Source organism: Cyprinodon variegatus, unplaced genomic scaffold (genome assembly GCF_000732505.1).
Source record: "Cyprinodon variegatus isolate N-32 unplaced genomic scaffold, C_variegatus-1.0 Scaffold1043, whole genome shotgun sequence".
In the NCBI taxonomy this organism is placed as follows: Eukaryota; Metazoa; Chordata; class Actinopteri; order Cyprinodontiformes; family Cyprinodontidae; genus Cyprinodon; species Cyprinodon variegatus.
The window spans coordinates 155,195-175,008 of NW_015151496.1; the positions used below are offsets into that span (position 1 = coordinate 155,195).

The 19,814-nt window shown below is 37.4% G+C and overlaps 1 protein-coding gene across 2 annotated transcripts in view; it reads left to right on the forward strand.

Moving 5' to 3' along the window:
- The window catches only part of LOC107101000 (tumor necrosis factor ligand superfamily member 10-like), a 95,213-nt gene extending 75,664 nt beyond the window's left edge, over window positions 1-19,549 (forward strand). Inside the window, exons 3-7 of one of the 2 annotated variants that reach the window (XM_015399728.1) lie at window positions 15,437-15,473; window positions 15,559-15,654; window positions 17,874-18,040; window positions 18,744-18,854; window positions 18,938-19,549. In XM_015399728.1, coding sequence (XP_015255214.1) covers window positions 15,437-15,473; window positions 15,559-15,654; window positions 17,874-18,040; window positions 18,744-18,854; window positions 18,938-19,123 — 597 coding nt within the window. In that variant the 3' untranslated portion in view covers window positions 19,124-19,549. The remainder of the gene's footprint in view (window positions 1-15,436; window positions 15,474-15,558; window positions 15,655-17,873; window positions 18,041-18,743; window positions 18,855-18,937) is intronic. The other variant, XM_015399729.1, reaches the window with a different exon arrangement.
- Window positions 19,550-19,814: the final 265 nt, after the last annotated feature.

The window sequence follows — 19,814 nt, forward strand, 5'->3', positions numbered from 1 at the left end:
TGTGTTTTCTTATTGTAAGTGTAAATTGTCTTGTTCCTTGGCAAAATCTCTCTTTTACCCACTGAATCCGAGAACAAATGCACTTATTTTAAGAAAAAAAAAAAACTTATCTAAATTTCGATGTTTTTCCAGTGTAACAATCAACACATACCGAATCGAACCGAACCGAAAACCGTGACCACGAAACCGTGAACCGAACCGAACCGTGGATTTTGTGAACCGTTCCAGCCCTACACTACACCATGGCAGTGGTAGTATCATGCTATGGATTGCTTACCTTCAGCACAGGCAGATACTGGGAGAAAAACAGTAAGAGGGTGTAAAAGGTGATGGATGACGACCATTACAGCCAGAGCTACAATGAAACGTTTTAGCTCAGTGTTCGTGTTGCAGAGTTGAATCTTTTCTTTTTGTCACAGCTAATGTGCCTATGTTTTTTTTTCCTGTTTTCTGGTGATCTGCACAGTTGAGCAGTGGGTAACACCGCTGCCTTGCAGCAGGGGTTCGATTCCCAGCCCCGGATCTTTCTGCATGGAGTTTGTCTGTTCTTCCTGTGCATGTGTGGGTTCTCTCCGGGTACTCCGAATTCCTCCTCCAGTCCATAATCATGACTGTTAGGTTAATTGGCTTCTCTAAATTCTCCTTAGGTGAGAGTGTGTGTGTGAATGGTTTGACCTGTTAGTCTCTGTGTTGGCCTGCGATAGAATGATGGATGGATGGAGTGTTGTTGGTTATCTGCTAGCTTTGCTGTTTGATTTTTTCCTTTCTTTTTTATTTAAGTTTTTTCTTAATTTCCTACTTGCATCCCTTTAGTTTTTGAATCGCGCAGCGTAGCAGCTCTTATACACATGCTTAATGATGTCAGGGTCCCACCTTTTATTTCCTCTGAACAATGTTATTCATTGATCAAAGTTTCACTCACATATATCTTTTCAGCTCTCAGAGGCCAGGCATGATTCCTCAGCTGTTTTCAAATGCCACTTTTCCGTCTCGCTTTCTTTTTTATTTTTATCTGACTGAATTTTTATGTCAAACACTGGGCGTTAATCTTTCTCATAGGACCCAGGTAATATAAAGGAAGTTGGTTTTTCATGATTTCCTTACATTGACCTTATCAAAGCCGTATAAGGATGTGAAACCTCTGGGAAATGTTGTGTAAGCCCCCACCAGCTTCTACATATTTGTGCATGGAACATTTACAGTCCAAACACTGGTGTTGCTTCACAACTGGTCCTGTCTCTCCCTCTCTCTGTCTCTAAGCGTCCGTTTAAAAGCTCAACAGTGTTTCTGTTGGTCTAACTTGGCCCAAAAGGAACTTCTTAAGGAAATAGTTCAGGCTTTGTTGGAGTTTTGACAGTTTGGCGATTGGTGGCGTCACGCTTTCATCGCCGCATTCAACGAGCTTATTGTTAATTAGGCTTTTATGAGGTTTCCTCTTAGGCTGCACTGAAATTGCCAGCTGCCCCCAACAGCAGCCTCACTAGGAGGTTTTTATTTTTTTTTTGAGGCCCTTATTTCTTGTATGCACGTTATCTTGACCACACAGTCTCTGTTTTATTTATAACCATTCCCAGGATGTCTTCTTGGACCTCTGTCTGGATTTTCTGCTGTCGGACTAAAAAGCAAAATGAAAGAGCTGGCATAAACACAACAGTGAGATAAAAGTCCAATATAGTCATCACTTTTAAGCAGAAAGAATTATTCACATTTGAAAAATAAGGCTATTTTGACAGGCTAAACAAGCGCGAGCTTGATCCTCCCCACCTTGCAACCTTGAACAGTCTCCACGGGTTTGCTTTTAACTTTAATCTTGCTGATTCTTGCTTGTGTTTTCTGGGAGAGCGGTGTTTTTTTGGAGATGAGACGCTCCAAACCACAAGCCCATGTTTTGACCTGCCAGATGCAGCACATGAGCTGGAGTAGCCCGACAACACTCTGCTAATAAATCTACTGTGTGTGAGAGTGTTTTTATAGAGTGTTATTTATTATTATCACCTTGTAAAATAGCCAAAGTGCAAATTCAGAGTCTCTCTGTGCAGAAACAGAGTCTCCCAATCAACCGGCTTACTCCCACCAAATGCTATTATTAGAAAAAGCCAGCCTTGGATGGTGACACTTAATGCCCCGAAGATACGCTTGACATTGGGATAAAGTTTCCAGCACGTCTTGAGCTGCAAGTGATGACAAATCTGAGGAGCTCACGTGCATTGATGGATTTAGACTAAACCTGAACAGACCAAACCGCAGATCCATGTGGACTGGATCCAACCTTCACTGATCCTAAAGAGCTTGCCAAATTAAAATCATTCCTTCACTCAAAGCGACATCGTAACACACTTCTTTTGTACTGTAGTTCAGGCTGATTCTCTTTTATTGAAACACATCTGCGTGACATTCATTTCCTGGATTCCAACAGGCGCTTTATGAAAGACATTTCTCAGCAGAAGGAGGAATAGTTTACCAAATATCCCGAAAATATGAGTTAATTTGTGGCTGTTTGATACCTAAATTATTTTAAGCTAAGTCATTTTGGTCTTATTAAAAGATCAAAACCTCAAATTCGTGAACTTATTGGTTGAAACTGACAGGATGGTTTGGAGTGTTACCTCGGTGTCACGGTTCTGCCATCTGTTTAAGTTTATTTTTAGTTTCTTTGTATTTGTAGTTTTTTTCTAGCAGTGTTTTGTTCTTGAGTTACTTGTTTTTCCCCCTCGTGTTTGTTTCCTTTCACATTGGCTTCCTTCTAGATGCTTCCATCCACACCTGTTCCTTGTCAGCTCATTAGTCCAGTCTTTATTCTGTCTCCTATATATACTCTCCCTATGTAGTTGTATGTATGTATGTTTTCCCTGATGTCTCCTACATTCAGTTTCTTTCTTTATTTTGGATTTGTGCCTCAGTTGCCTGTGAATAATTCATTAAATCAGAATCAAAGCTCATCTCTGCCTACTAATCTCTGCATTTTGATCCTCAAAACCTCAACCCAACCATGACACTTTGATGAATTTAACTTTCTTTTTTTTTTACTATCAGTTCCATGAAAGCACCATTTAAGAATTCCATATGTGAAAAAGATAATATTATAATATAATTTTTGTGCTGTTCAGTGTTACAATTACACTTTCATGGATTTCGTTTTAAAGATTAAAACTGATGGAAATGTTTTTTTGGATTTTGAACATAAATCCTTGAGGGTTTGAGTCTGAGAGACGTGTTTTAGATAATAGGATAAGTAATATTTGATAGATCAGTCAAAAATGTGTTTCCTAGGTTAAATTCCTAATATTACAGAATTAAAATGCTTTCATAAAAAAACATTGCATTTACTGAATTAAAGGATCAGCAAAAAGATGTTAGTGAACTATCCTTGAACCGCAGGCTTGGATAGCAACCAATTTTTTCCATTGTATAAGCTCCAGAGGTCCACCATAATACCATGTTTAAGCTCACAATTATGTTGTCTTATTTATTTCACCGCTAACGTTCGCCTAAATATGGGGTTTGAAGCCTGCCATATAAGGTCCACATGTTTTCACAGAGGAGCTGGTTCCTTGTTGATTGGGATGCTGTTTACCGGCCAACCTACAATCTGAATCCAGGCTTCTTCTGCCTCACATACAGCAAGGGGGGTTTCTCTGTTTTTCTGTGGCGAAGGCCTGGGAAAGGATTTGTTTTGTCTCACACATCACTCCCATAACGACCAACTGACAAGGCCAAAGTTCTGACTGAAACCAATAAAACCACAGGGAAACTGGGAAGGGTGATATCGGGATTCCTCATTGTGTTACATGCCCCAGACATTACGCCCTTCTTTTACTGTAATGGTGTTAAGAAATTGAAACTCCCACTATGATACAATTGGGCGGCTTTTACCAAAAACACTTAATATTATTATTTACTTAGATATAATTCTAATATATATGATTGGTTTGATTTTTAAAGGATTGTTATTGGAAAAAAAATATAAAAAATGATTGAATTAATAACCGCATGTGTTTAAAAGAAGTCTTTCATAAATTTAAGTGTTTATCAGATGTGTATTTGTGCTGTACTAATAAATGCTGAACACTGATCTTGAACTTTGCCCCTGACCTACATTGATGCTGAGTGTCTCCTTACCAGTAAAAACGCATCATAAAAGAGATAAAGATACTAACACTGATAAAAAATATATATATATAAAATGAGAAAAGGTACATTTCTGCATTAAAACCATCAAAAATAACAAATCAAAACACATGCAGGGGATGTAAATAAACATAGCCTATGTGGCCTTCAGTGCTGATAATACAATGTGCTGGTTGTTGGGCATAAATGGTTAATCCTTGGCTGATTTGAAACAAACAAAGGGGCAAGTACACAGACTTAATTACCTGGCGAAACCAAAGTTCAAAGGTCGAAACAAGTCTCTTTTTTTCTGTTTCACGACCGCTTCCTTAAGAGAACACAGCATTTGTGTGGCAGGAAACTCCCACAGTAAACAGATCGGTTATCAGTGGCTGGCATCGATGGGGTACTGGTGCATTACCTGTCATAGAGAGAAAAAAAAACTTTCCTCCCTGCTGGCAACTCCTGTTAGGTTGCAAAGTTAGCAGATGTAAGTCAGATGATAGGATGAATGCATTCAGTTTATGGAATTATGAAAGGCATTTTGGATTTTACTTTGAAGGCATTCAGCAGAATATTCTGTACACTTACATTAAACGAAACAGCAGAAATATAATAGATGGAAAATCCTTCTCTGGTGATATTTTACTGTTTCTTGATCTTTAATGGTTGTGATTTACTTGTCATATTTACTTCTTGCCGTTTGACATCAAAGAGATTCTTTGACGTCTCAAAAATGCTTTTTTTTTTTTTTTTTTTTTTTTTTTTTAAGACCTATGAACATGAATTATTTCAGCAAAAGCCAGGTGTGTGTAAATGCGAATCTTTAAAGCTAAACTCTTTTGGTTCACATATTTTGTCCTTCCAGCAGCCAACCAAGTGAGAAAATATTTATATTCTGGTGTGCATTTGATCACATTACTTGGGTATTTTATTTATATGTATAAAAAACTTCTTAGTTGCATATTAAATCACACATTCATTGGTGTACAATTTAGGCATGTTTTAGATGATTACCAACTCAACAGGATAAATTACTGCTTTTGCATGTTATGATTTCTGCAAAACCCTGTGAAAAACTCAATTTAAACCAGGTTCAAGCTAAGAGATATTTTACACTGGGAAAATAATATAGAAATAAGTAAAATTTCTTAAATTAAGTGTATTTACCCTTAATTTGAGTAGGTAAATTGCAAATAGAAGGAGTATTTTCACTCTTAAAAAAGGATATTTAGATAATATGCACTTGAAATACGACAATGCAATTATGTTTTCTTATTTTAAGTGTAAATTATCTTGTTCCATTCTCTTTTACCTTCTAAATCTGAGAACAAATGCACTTATTTAAGGAAAAAATGACTTGTCTAGCTTTCGATTTTTTCCAGTGTAAATATGTTGTTAGGTTGACCCTGAGGTCCAGGGTAGGGGCACAATGTTTTGGAGCCTGTTCCAATGCAAGCAGAGAGCTTTAAGGGTCTGATCTTCAAATATTCAAAGAAAGAAGAGCTGAATAGCTGATAAAGAAAATGCACATGCAATTAGTGAGTGTGTTACAGGTGATCCACACAAATTGCATGAGCCATGAATTACAGCTGCAAAAGTGATTTGGACCTCACTCTTTATTGCCTGCACTACTGGTAGTTTGGAGGAGCAGGGGGTCTTAAAGGAAATTTGAAGCTGTATTTTTGGGGGCAGTAATGATGATGATAATAAAAATAAAATAAAAACAAAAGTAGGTCACAAGAATAAACTTAAATCCTAAATCTTTAATAGAGATCTCAGATCAGATAAATGTTTTTAATTGTTAATTGCTTCTTTCAAAAGAGTTTGTGAAACCCTGAAACACGGTGGAAGCAGCATAGTGCTTTGGGGGGGAGCCTTTTTTTTCAGTGGAGGCAGGAAACTGAATCAGATGGATGAAGCTGAATAAAGAATGAAAACCTGGACGAAAATCAATGGTTCGCCTAAACCAGCAGTGTCTGAAAAATCAGAGATTTACATCTGATTTAACAGATAATTATGGGGTTTGTTTGTGTGTCACTTTATTCTTGCTGCTTAGATGAAGCTTATTAAATCTGCTACTTCCTCATACTGGCACTAACTCACTTGTATTAGTAGTATTTTTTACCATAAACTGAGAATATGGATCAAGATATTAAGACTCAATTTAGTTTGTGCTGCGATTTAGTTTAATACTTTTAAAAGGTTTTAACATTTCAGAAACGTTTACTCCACAATAAGAATTAGATTCAGTTCTATTTATATAGGGCCAATTTATAATACATGATTGAAAAGCACTTTACAGACAATTCAACCAGGTCATACAGACCGACTGTTCAACGTTTTCTATTCAAGGAAACTGTAATGATTTCATTGAGTCATTGACTCTACAGCAATCCCTCCCACCAAGCATGCATGCAGCGACAGTGGAGAGGAAAAATTCAATTTGAACAAGAGGAAACTTTCAAAAGAAACAGGCCCAGTGTGATTGAGGCAGACATATAAGAGGAACATAGAAGCACTGATCCATGAATAACTTCTATGCTCGAAAAGGTAACAGTAAGTCAAGAAAGAAACAGAGGAAAGAGAGCACAGAAAAATCTGAACCCATAGCTATTTCTATAAGAGAAACAGGACTGTATTTCCTTTCAGCTGCTCTATCAGTCCAGCATCATGACACAGACTTGGCTAAGTTTTTAAGCTGGATGCCCTTCCTGATGCGACCTGGATTAACATCAAGTTCTGCCACTTTCGAGCCAACAGAACTTGTAATAATCTTACCCAAACAATTAAAAGAAGTCAAACTTTTTCATAAATAACTGAAGTTGAAATATCGGGAAAAGACCATTTCACTTTTTGCACAAGCAGGTCAACCTGTCGTAGGACTTTTCCCTCAAAACTTTCAGAACAGATGTGGGAAGGTTCATATGTTTTATTGAACTGAAGGTCTGAAAAAGGACTTCATAGGCATAGCTGTCAGGTTTTGATTTTTAAAATATGGTCAGTTTTACGACATTCGCTGTGAGCCGTCAGACTATCCCAGTGAAGCTCCTGTATCCATTATATTTTAAGACACAATATCCACTTGTTAACCGTTTGAAAACCACAATTTTTTAGATCAGATTTTGACTCACGATTCTACCGAGAGTTCCATTTCAGGAGGACGAAGAATGTTTTTAAATATATTCCTACAATACAGGGTGAAAGAGGGTATAAAATACGTAAGTTTCCCTGTCAAAACAGGAGACGTGACAGCTGTGTTTATTGGATTTTCCTCTTCCTGGTGAGGAAGATCCATCCCATAGAGTTCTGAGGCCGACGCTACTAAAGAGAGAGAAACTTTGACTTCTCATTGATCCGAGACATTTATTTCTCCAGATGATAACCCCTCAGGGTACTTTTACAGGCCCCTGACAGCCTGGGTATTTCTAACAGTTTTATGAGTAAACACATGTATGAGGTCTTTTCTTCTCTTCCTTATGCATGCAAACATCATTTTTGATCATGCCATTTGGAAAATCACGTACTGCTCAGCTTTCCCAACATTTGCTTATCATATATCAATTATGTCATAGGGAGGAGTGCATGTGCGCTCATGTTCATGTTGATGGGTGTGTGCAGAGGAAATGTGCTTTGTCCAGGATTACACACATTTTTTTCCTTCAAACCCACTTTGTTAGATTTAAAACAAGCAATTTCACATAGGAAAAAAATCACAAATGTCCGTGTAACCGAGGCCCAATTGGTGAAAGAGAAACAAAGACTAAATCTGTGCAGATTTTGGAACTTATTTTTCAGATGAAAAGTATAATGTGCCTTTTATTCCACGCAGGAAAGCCCATCCATGCAATTGTGTGCCTTATTACATTTTCAGAGGATTACATGAAATACACATTGCTGTTCCTGCCTGGGAGAAACAGGCTGTAGTTAAAAAGATCAGCTTTTAACAAAGACAACTGTGGTTCCCATTAAGGCAACTATGCTGGAAACCCTTTAATAATAACAGCCATGTGTAATGACTTACGCTTCCAAGAATGTCATGTATTTAAAATAAAAAAAACACAAAAAAAATACTGCTTCATGTTTCTCAGAGTAACCAAGAAAAAAAACCTACAATTCAAGAAAAAAAAAAAAGAACTGTGTTCATTTTCTCTCTCTATCTGCGTACCCATCAGAGTTCTTCAAAACTCCTGAGCCCGGCTTTATTAGAGTCACAGACACGGAGATGCCGTTAAGGCTTTTCTCCTGGACTGCAGCTGGACTATGCTTTCTCAGATGGTGAAGAATGAGTAGCTTCTTAGACCAGATTAAAGCTGATAACAACTTGTCACAGTAGCACAAATACACTCTCTCTCTCTATCCTATACACACATGTCTAGTTCAGGCCTGTCTGTTCATATTAAAGTATTGGGTTGCAGCTACTGCTAATCTGCAGGGGGAAAAAACTTCCCTCATGTGCATACTTGCCCGTCTTTCACTCCTCATCTTTTTTTTTTTGCCTCTCAATCCTCTCTTTCAGTCAGGCAGGATCAGATTTTTTTTCATTCCTCTCCAAGCTGACTTTTCCCTGTTTTTCCCTGTTTCTTTTTTGTCACATTCCACTTCTCTTACTCCCCATAATTGACCATTATCATTTTTCTTTCCGCATTATTCCATTCCCATTTACAACTGACGTTTGACCAAACTGTTCTAAAAGTTCAAAAATCAAGCTTGGCATCAACTCCTGTTTACCACAAAGAACCATGGAAAATGGTTCTTTCCTTTCAAATACTTTTTTTTCCCCCAAACTGAACCATTATCACATTGCACTCCCATCCAAAGGGAAAGGAGTCTTATATCTTAAACACTAACTCCAACAAGATGTTTTACCCGGTGGGGATCAGATGTTTTGCATTCACATTACCTTTTATGACATCTGCGTGGTCTTCTAGGAAGGGATAAACCTAATGTTTCCCTGGAAGGCAGATGTGGTTGTCAAACATTGAATGCCCAGATGGTCATACAGGACTGTAATGACCATAACTGAGTCTAACAGCATAGAAATGCAGGAACAGTTTTGATGTTGACTAATTCATTGGGGCTATGCTGTACCAACAAGCTGCCAAAGGTTTAAAGGACGCTGCCTGAACCAATCTGATGGGGAACTATGAAGGTGTAGAGCAGGGGTCGGACACCTTTTTAAGGCGAGGGCTACTTCATGGGTACTGAGTCAAAGGAAGGGCTACCAATGCTGACCTATTAACTGGAGCGGAGGTCTTCAACAGGGGTCGCAAAAGTTTTAGTTGATTAGACTTCTTTTTAATATTCCTCCCCTGCAATTTTTTCCACTAATTGAAATGTCTTTAAATAAACATTAACATGAATTCATCACACTGTAGTAAACAGATAAGTGGAGGCAGAAGATGTCTTTCAGTCATCAATGCACACATTCAGCGACACACAGGAGCTCTTTCAAGCTGGGCACCGTTTCATTCACAACACCCATCAACCAGGAATCAGAATCAGAAATACTTTAATAATCCCAGGGAGAAATTACATCCGTTACATTACTCGATATGTAACAGAGTGACTATAAGGCCATTTTGATATAACACTATTTTATACAATATATATAATTAGGGGGTCCCCGCTCCATCTCGCCATCAATTTGGGAGTTGTTAGCCTGGAAAACGTTAAAGACTCCCAAGCAAGCAAGGAAGGAAGGAAGGAAGGAAGGAAGCAAGCAAGCAAGGAAGGAAGGAAGCAAACAAGGAAGGAGGGAAGGAAGAAACCAAACAATCAAGGAAGGAAGGAAGGAAGGAAGCAAACAAGGAAGGAAGGAAGGAAGGAGGGAAAGAAGAAACCAAACAATCAAGGAAGGAAGGAAGGAGGGAAGGAAGCAAGCAAGGAAGGAAGGAGGGAAGGAAGCAAGCAAGGAAGGAAGGAAGAAACCAAACAATCAAGGAAGGAAGGAAGCAAGGAAGGAAGGAAGGAAGGAACCAAACAATCAAGGAAGGAAGGAAGGAGGGAAGAAAGGAAGGAAGAAACCAAACAATCAAGGAAGGAGGGAAGGAAGCAAGCAAGCAAGGAAGGAAGGAAGGAAGGAATCTCAGTAGCTGCATCCTATTCACTATATGGAAAAAATATTTTATTATTTTAGTCTCTAGGCCACAGTTTATAAATAGCGGATTTACCCCCATAAGTCAAAGCCTACTTTATTTCTGAAAGCAGCAATAAGAACGTTTCTATTATTAGCAGTATTAGCGGTGCTGGATTTCCTTTCATTTAAATACTATTTTCAGTTTGCAACATAACTTATAATATAGGGTGCTGCAGAGGTTTTTTTTCCTTCAGTCTCTATGAAGTTTGGGGTTTTTAACTAGTCTAAGTACGGCAAAATATTCTTGTTTTAATCCGTTGTTTATTCTAAATAGTTGGAAAGATGAGAGTTCAGAGCTTTCCTTGTTCATAACGCAGCTGGAAAGCAGTAAACCCTAAAGCTACACGAACTCGCACACACCCACGTAGCCTAGTGTTACTCTATCCAACTTGCCCCCCCCACTTAAGGGCACATAACCAGTAAACTCTAACTTTGAGGGTAGACACATCAGAGGCTACGTGCTGATTTATGGGACTCAAAAATGGAGCCCCCTAACGAGGGCAGGGGTGTAGTTTTTCACTTTGAAACGCCGTAACAGTTGATGATATGCTCATTAGGAAAGAAAACACACTAACTAATGAAAAAAACCTTTGCTTCACTCTTTGAATGAAATAAACCCTGGTCATTGAAATGTGCTGAACACATTTGGATACAGCTGAGTCATGCTTCAGCTATTTCCGGATGGAGTGTTTATTGTTTACCAGATTTCCTACAGATCTTTTATTTTCAAAGATTTTCTACCAGTATTCCTAACATTGTGAAGATGAATCAAGTCTGGGTTTCTTTTTATCTTTGACCCAAAAAACAACAAAATTAAGAACTGTCATTCTTAGACTAATCTGGACTCAGTTATCCTGCTTTATATCTAGATTTTTTTCCAAACCATAAGTTACCTCAAGTATATTTTTGTCTATTTAAAATAACTAAAGATGCACTAAGAATTTTAAGAAGTTTATTTAGTAAAACAATTTTTAACAGTTTAATAGAACATTTTAAAATCTGATCAGTCCATCTGAGTTTTTGAATCAGTTTACGTAAAATTATAATTAAATTAAATCTCTGTATATTAGTGTTTCTTTGAAAGTCTTTTTTTCTTTTGATAATGACATGAATACAATAGTCTACACAAAAAATATTTCCTTTTTTTCCCTATATCTATGCATTACAAAAAAAAAACTAATTTTATACTTTTTAAGCATGAAAATAAATGTCTAAGGGTGGCTTTGTGGGGAAAAAAGGCAGTGATTTTGCAATCTGAAAATCAGGAGTTTGATCTCAACTGGAAAAAACCATCTAGAAATAAGTTAAAAATTCTTAAATTAAGTGTATTTACCCTTATTTTGAGTAGGTAAATGATATAGTTTCCCAATGGAATGAGTAATTTTACTCTTAAAGTAAGATAATTAGATAAAATGCACTGAAAACAACACAATGCAATTGTGTTTACGTATTTTAAGTGTAAATTGTCTTGGTCCATTTGCAAAATGTCTCTTTTACCTCCTCAATCCAAGAACAAATGCACTTATTTTAAGAAAAATGACTTATAATTGATTTTGATTTTTTCCAGTGTAGGGGTATTAGCACCAGCCTTAGGCAAGGCAATTAACCCTTACCTTTAGCCGCTCACCGATGGGTGTGTTGATAGTTGAATGTGACTGCAGCTGGCTATAAAGGATTGTGTGGAGTCAAATAGATAACTGATAACAGACAGTGATCAACGAGGCCATCAGAGGGACTAACCTTGAAAATAACTACTTCAACATGCTCTCTTTTTGTTCTTTTTCTTGCTTAAACCTTTGACATCCCAATCATTTCCTCTGCAGCTTGTTAAAATTTTTCTTCTTATTGAAAACACATCATTTGGCTATTGGAAAACTGCAGCTTTTTTTGTGTGTTTATGTTACTTTTTAGTCATCTTTCCCCTGATTCAGACCTTTTTTTTTTCTAAAGCCATAAAAAAACACATCCTCCTCTGTGACATTAGTTCCTATAAGGCCATCTAAACCAGCATTAACCCTTTAGATCTAAGTGACAGGATTTAGTAAACAGACAGAATTAAGTGTCAAAACACAATGAATGTGTTTAATTTGAAATAGAAAAAAAAAGAAATGTGTACCATATGGCAGCTGTGCTTGTTGAGCTTTTGTTCCCTAGTGGATCAGAGAGCAGGATGACATTCAGAGTAAACTTTCCAGCGCATTTCCGTTTGTTTAAACTGTATCCCAGAGGAACCCAAATAAAGCCGCTCAGATTTCCATTTTATTGGGGCTAAGTGGTCCAAGTAAATCTTTCCTGATTAAGACTGAATAATTAACAGGCTCACACGCTGAGCCGTGGATTATTCACTGGACATTCCTTATTACATTGAATTATCAGTAAATAATGACTTCATTTTGTGACCAACAGACAGAAGGTTGAAAAGCCTTTATCCCATATTTATCTGCTTTAAATCATCGGTGGAAACAAGGCTGAGCTCAAACTGTTGGATTTATTAGGATTTTATCACATCTGAGGGAAATCTTGTCAGCTCCTATAATACCTGTGAGGGATTCAGGTGTGATTGTGTAATAGTTTGCTGCTCATTTCTCTCCTGTCAGACGCCATTTGGTCTTGCTTATCCTAACGGGGAGCATGGAGCTCCGCACTTTATCAGGCCCGATTTTAAAGCGTTTGTTGAGTGGGGTATTTAATCAAAGTGATGCATCTTACTTTTTTAAGTCTTGCGTGTTTACATATGTGTGGGGAATTAATCTGGAGCATGTTTGAGACTTTTCACGCTCAATCGAAAAGTATCTAAATGTGCATGAAGCGTCTGAAATACGAACCAGATTGGAACAGTCAGAAGGAGGGAACGGATTCCTCCACAACTAGTAGAGTCCAAATTCTTTAGCGCTCCTGACAGCTTCCCATAGGAGCCTTTTACCTTTAATCACAGCCGACATTTTGATCTTGAATTTTGAAAACAGCGTTGTAAGGTCAACCAAAGGGTTGCTGCTCCTACAAGATTCCCCGTTTTGTCGCAGCCAGATGCTGGGCAGAAAGAAATCTGTTGGCAATTTTCTCGTCTCCAAGTGTGTGTTTGGGGGACGGAGTAATTTTCTTCTTTTGGGACATATGGAAGCTGAGGCCGGCACGCTACGTGTAGCGAAACGAGCCACGGCGGCAGATTAGACGCCGTTTACTCTCTGCTGTGTTTTCGTTAGAGTGTATAGACGGGGTGCAGACCGTGGGGGGAGGCTGAAGGGGGGCCTTCATTTACTGAAACACCTAACCAACCCCCTAAGTGATCATTTTCAATTTGCAGGTTCAGTTGAGTGCGCGCTGCTGGCAAACCGATCCTCCAGCCAAGAAAAACACAGCACCTTTCAGAAAGCGGGGTGAAATGAAAGCCATATTTAGGATTTTGTGGTTTCTTTGCAAATTAATTAGGGAGAACTGAAACAACCAGGATTCAGTTTTCTGCTTGGGGGGGTGGAAAGGTACCGCAGGACTGAAGGAAGATAGAGAAAAGAGACATTAAAACGGGGATGTTAAAGAAAATAAATGAAGGTGATCAAAAGAATATGAGCCAAAAGTAAGGCTTTTATTTTTACTGCAGCTTCTTTGCTTTAATGTTATTTTCTGTTTGCTGATCCTGCCGTGTTATTTGTACGCCAAGTGAAAGTAAAGCAATTGGTTTAATTTATCATGTTGCAAGAAGTAACTTACTCATAACATGCTATCCATAATGTCAGAGACTTTATAGCAAAAATATCTTGTTTCTTCCACCTGAAATCAGTTTTTAATTACTGAATGTTATATATTTATTTATTTTATTTCACTTTTAAAATTTGCAGATAACTTTAAACGTTTTGTACATTTGCATCATTCTAAAACATTAAATCAGATGGTCTGATCAGTGCTTTAGCAGCCTTTTTTCCCAATTAGCCTACTTTTTTACTCTTACTTAAGTAATTTATTGGATTGCTACCTTTTACTTTTTGTTTTTAGTTATTAAAAATGTAATAAAGTAGGTTTGCTCTCTGCCCCTCTGCCCACCTCTGCTCACTTATGCTGGGAAGCAGCACACTGGAAAAAACTATCTAGAAATAAGTGCATATTTCTTAAATAAAGTGTATTTAGCCTTAGTAGGGTAGAGTAGAGTAGGTTAATGAGATAGTTTCCCAATGGAATGAGTATTTTTGATATTAAAATAAGATAATTAGATAGAGATTGCATTCCAGTCAATAAGTCGATGCAATCACTTTGTTTTCCTTAGATAGAAAACTTTGAATCAAAGTATTCAAATGATCTGGTGAACTGGAAAGTGCCTTGAGATGACATGTGTTGTGAATTGGCACTATAGAAATAAACTAAATTGAATTTGTTAGACATTTTTTAGTCTGGAAAATGTTCGGACTGTAAATGTTGTTAGTTTAATTAACAAAAAACATACAAAGATCCAACAAAATAATATTAAAGAGCTATATTTATGCTCAATCTTCTTCTCTAAGCACTTTCTATTTTACACTGCAAAAACAATCTAGAAATTAGTACAAATTTCTTAAATTAAGTGTATTTAGCCTTAATTTGAACATATAAATAAGATGATTTGCCAGTGGAATTTGTTTTTTTTTACCCTTGAAATAAGATAATTATATAATAGTAACTTGAAATAAGACAATGCAATTGTTTTTTTCTTATTCTAAATGTAAACTTTCCTGTTCCATCAACAAAGTGTCTCACTTAATAATGCACTTTGCATTTTTTGCATTGTACTTTCTAGGTTTAATTTATTCAAACAAAATAGTCTGTTTGCTTAAAGTATACATATGATGTCAAAAGGAAGGAGGAGGAATAAAGAAGCATTATCTGTTACCAAGTCATGGTTACTACGATATGTTAAAGATCACTATAGGCTTAAAGTTTGGAAGGAAGATACAGATTTGGACAAAAAATGAACATAGTTTAAGTCATAAATTGATCAAAATCAAATTAAATTAATCTGATTTTTTTTTTTTTAAAGACAGTATGATGAGTCATTGCTCAGAATTTACTCTATATTTTATGTTCTGGAATTGATATAATGAAGTACTGTATGAGTCCTGCTTCTTCCAACCAGAAATGTTACAAGAAAAAAAAAAAAACCTGTAAAATGTCATTGTGATTCATGGCACTTTTGTTCATTCAAGCATTCACATCTTCTTTCAGGTGACGGAGAACATCATCTCCAAACAAACCTTCATCGGTGAGCATCTCCGTCTCACACACTCCATAATTCATCCACAGCATTCCTTCCAAAGCTTCCCCTGATTTTCTTTCCTCTCTCACAGAGGCGAGAACGATGCCTCGCTCGTTCAACATCTCAAAGAGCTCCGTGGCCCAGAGGCCGTCTGCTCACCTGACTCTTCGAGACATCGGCTCTCAAGGTGAGACATCTGGACAGGAAACTTTAGGAGGGCGCTTAAAAGATGTTGTTCCAGGAAGGTTCATTCAGGATCCTTGAGTTCAAGCAATGGAAAAAACAATCATAAACAACCTGAATTCTGTTCCCTCTTTGCCAGCATGTGTCTGTTCAAATGACGCTAAGGCCTGATCAGAATGAAGCCCCATGTTGAGTCAGTTTATAAGAATACAAGTCCCAGCTGAGCCTTGTCAAAACCAATTAGCCATCTCAATCGTAACGACAAACAACAGTCACAAACAGTGAGGAAAACACTCGGCCGGAGCATATCATGTCCGCGCCAACTCAAACGGATCGCATTAAATGTTCTTTAGATCACCTTTACTTTCATATCTCTTGGTTAAACATCTGTGTTTCTAGATTTTCCAATTCTCCCAGCGCAGATTTGGTTTAAACAAGTCTTCTTTTTTTTAAATCATGTTTTCATTTGAAACAGATGCAATCCTCTTTCTTTTCCAGTTCATAACTATCTGGTGACATTTGAAGGGGAATTAAACTGCTCAACCCATCAGTTATTTTCGTTGTCAGCATCCGATAAAACTATTTCATCCTTCTTCGAACCGAAAATCATTTAACAGACATTGACCGGGAATGATTAATAGATGTAAACGATAAAAAAAAACAAGTTTGTTCATAAAAAAAACACACTTTGCAGTTGGAAAAATGTTATTAAATCAAGACTTTTTTTTGCATTTTATTTGAAACTGGCGTGCAAACCGAAGGGTGTTAACAATCTGGCAAAGGCTGCATGATGTTGTTTCCACTAAGCTGACAAAGGGCAAGGAATGTAGAAGTGTTTGTGAGCGTTTATGTGTTTGTGTACGAAAGGGAAGGAGGAAGACAGGGTGAGGTTCACACATTCAGCCTGGATTTCTCAAAAGGAAGTGCAGCAGTGAGAGACGCTCTGGGGAAAGCCTTCTAATCAATTCGATGAAGCTTTTATCTTTGCAGTAAAACCCAAAGCATGTTAGTTTATTCTGCCATTCATATGTTGAACTAATGTGAAAACTGCAGCTACAACACAGAGATATCTTCAGTCAGTTAAATTGATCCATCGATATTGCTTATAAAAACTTAGTATACTGAGAATAAAATAATATAATTGATGCCGGAATATCTTTATTTAGTTTCCTCTTAAAGGGACATATGAAATACTAATGGCATTAATAGGATAAACTCATATTTTTTCAGTACAATAAAGTAAAATTCAGTATTGTGACGGAGAATTAAAACAACAGAATTAGGCCAAATGATTAATTATCAAACGCATCACAACGTAACAAAGCAAAATATGGTTTACACTTTAAAAAGAAGACATCATAGTAAAAACTTTCTTCAAATAGGTGTATTTGTTCTCGATTTAAGTAGATAAGTACAATTATCTACCTATAAAACAAGATTTTTACATTTAAAATAAAAAAAAACTGTATCTTATTTAAATGCAAATATATATATATATATATATATATTTTTTTTTTTTAGGGGCAAAAATTCAATTTATTCTGTACATAATTTTACTAACCTACTCAAATGAGGGGCAAATTAGTAACTGTAACTCATACTTCACTCTCCCAACTTTTTATCTGCTTATTTGCTGATGATAGTTGATAATTAAAACATAAATTCATAAAGCAAAACCAAGCATTGATATTAATGGTTATGCCTTATATAAACTATTTTTTAAAGAAAATTATAAAAAAAAAAAATTATGGCATAGAAGATGGATATCTTCTTTATGATTTTGACCAATGTTAAAGCTTTGTATTTAAACCATTTTTTCCCACCACATACAGTAAATTCTTATTCCAAATGATATGTTTGAGTGAGGTCATAAAAAAATGTTCTATTGGATGCAATTACATAATTGCCTAATGTGCATAAACACATTATGAGTGTGCGTTGTCTGCTCAAAAGTCACGTAAATGTCAACCAGTCTGCATTTTTACAGTATTCCTACAAACTTCAAGCAATTATAATAATTTACAAATGTATTTTGAATCTGACAGCCGTTGACATATCCTTGGGGAAGCACTGCCCTTTGGTCACGTTCTGGATTTCATCACTGTCTTATTTTTACCTTTTTTTTGTCAAATAGTGCTGCTTTTGAGCCTTTGCCAGTTTTTAGTACAATCCATCTTGCCTGCAGTTTTTCATTACTCCTTACCTTTCTCTAATCTCTGCCAGCAGGGTTCTCTCTCAATCAAAATACCAAATCGAGTCTCCACCAGTCCTGTCGTCACGTGGTGCGCTCCTGGGCCAATCAGAGCTTCGGAGCTCACCTGCACAACATGACGTTGACCAATGGGAGGCTGCGAGTGCCTCAGGATGGACGGTACTACCTGTACTCACAGGTGATCACTCTCATCAGCTTGGTTCAAATGGCATAGAAAGATTTAAGAGGTGCCACGGGTTGCTCACAAAAAAAAAATCTGCTGTTGTGGTGTTATTCATGCCTAATGGATTTTATTGAAAAGCAATACGCCTAAAGGCCCCCACATACTGTGCGCATATTCTGAGCTGATCTCCGCAGACTGCTGAGAGTTTATACTCTATTGTTTCAGTCATGTGAAGTCTTTAGTTGTAAGATTTGTCTTTTAGCTTTATAAAAACAAAAGAAAAAAGAATGATATATAAGGATATTAATCCAGATCAGGGATAAAGAAGGGGAAATTATAATATTTTCCCTCACTGAACAAGTTTTTATGTTTTCTAACCCATTCCACAAGATGCTCTTACGGTAAGTCCATTTCACCCAGAAGATGGTGGCAATACTCAATCTATTGCTGTCACATACAAAATGGTTCATTGTGATCGCTGTTTCTTGCCAGGAAGCTTATTGCACAACACCATGTTAGCATACGCGTTAGTAAAAAACAAGCTTTCCGTGGACATGTCCAGGGGATGTCCGCTTCGAGATTGCCTGGAGTACCCCTTCAGTATGTCCAGACTATGTGGGGGTCCTAAAGTATAGATGATTAGTCAAACCTGACACAGATCTTGCAAAATGATGCCATCCATGGTTCATAATCGTCCTCTGTTGCCGACTACCTCTAGGTCTATTTTCGATATCCGTCTCCAGCTGCCAGTGATGGGGACCAGCGTAGCGTCAGCCACCAGCTGGTGCAATGCGTCTACAAGAAAACCTCCTACCCAGACCCTATACAGGTAGAAAATGGGTATTTCTTTACATGAATCAGTTATCTGAGCCATTCCTCATCTTGATTTTCTCTTGTCTTTGGTTTTCCTAGCTCTTAAAGGGTGTAGGAACCAAGTGCTGGGCTCCAGATGCTGAGTACGCCCTGCACTCGGTCTACCAGGGAGGACTGTTTGAGCTAAGGGCCGGGGACGAACTCTTCGTCTCAGTGTCTTCTCCAACCATGGTGAATGCCGATGATTCCTCCAGTTATTTTGGGGCCTTCCGCTTGGACCTTTAAGAACAGGACGGGAGAAGACAAAAGACAAAGAGACTAAGGTGTAAATGGAGATAATGCGACAAATATCAGTTGATCACAATGGGAAGGCTGGATCTTGGCTCTTGAGTGTGGGCCACGATAGACACACCTATTGAGGACAGTTGTGGGGGTATACACGTTAGCCTGAAAGACGAACACAGCAAGACGTTTGGATGAAAGGGAAAGCGAAAAGAGTGGATTTGTCTTTCCCACTGTCCACAAGAAAAACGTGGTTGGTGGAAAGATTATACAGAGGTGTGCAATCATAAATGTGAGGACTGATTAACAGTTGATTTGTGCTGTTTGGATTTTGCAAAAGATCATTTGGACATCTTCACTGAACAGATCTATCTCTGTGATTTTACTCTGTTAACAAACTTTGTTGTAAAAAAAAAACAAAAAAAAAAACAATCATACCCTTGGATTTCCGAACCAAAGAATGTACACACCATCTTCTGCATCAAAGATGTGAAGAAGGACTTTTTTTGACGTAGCAGAAGTGTAATAATCAAACCAAAGCAAAGTGTCTTGAGTTTAACTTTTCTAAGTGTGCCATGAGAGTACTGTACATATGTAGGCCTTAGCATGGGACTTAGATGATGATGATGACCTGTGGTGATATTTAATCTAATGCATTTTTTATTTTTGCTTTGACTTAACCGAAAACCACTTG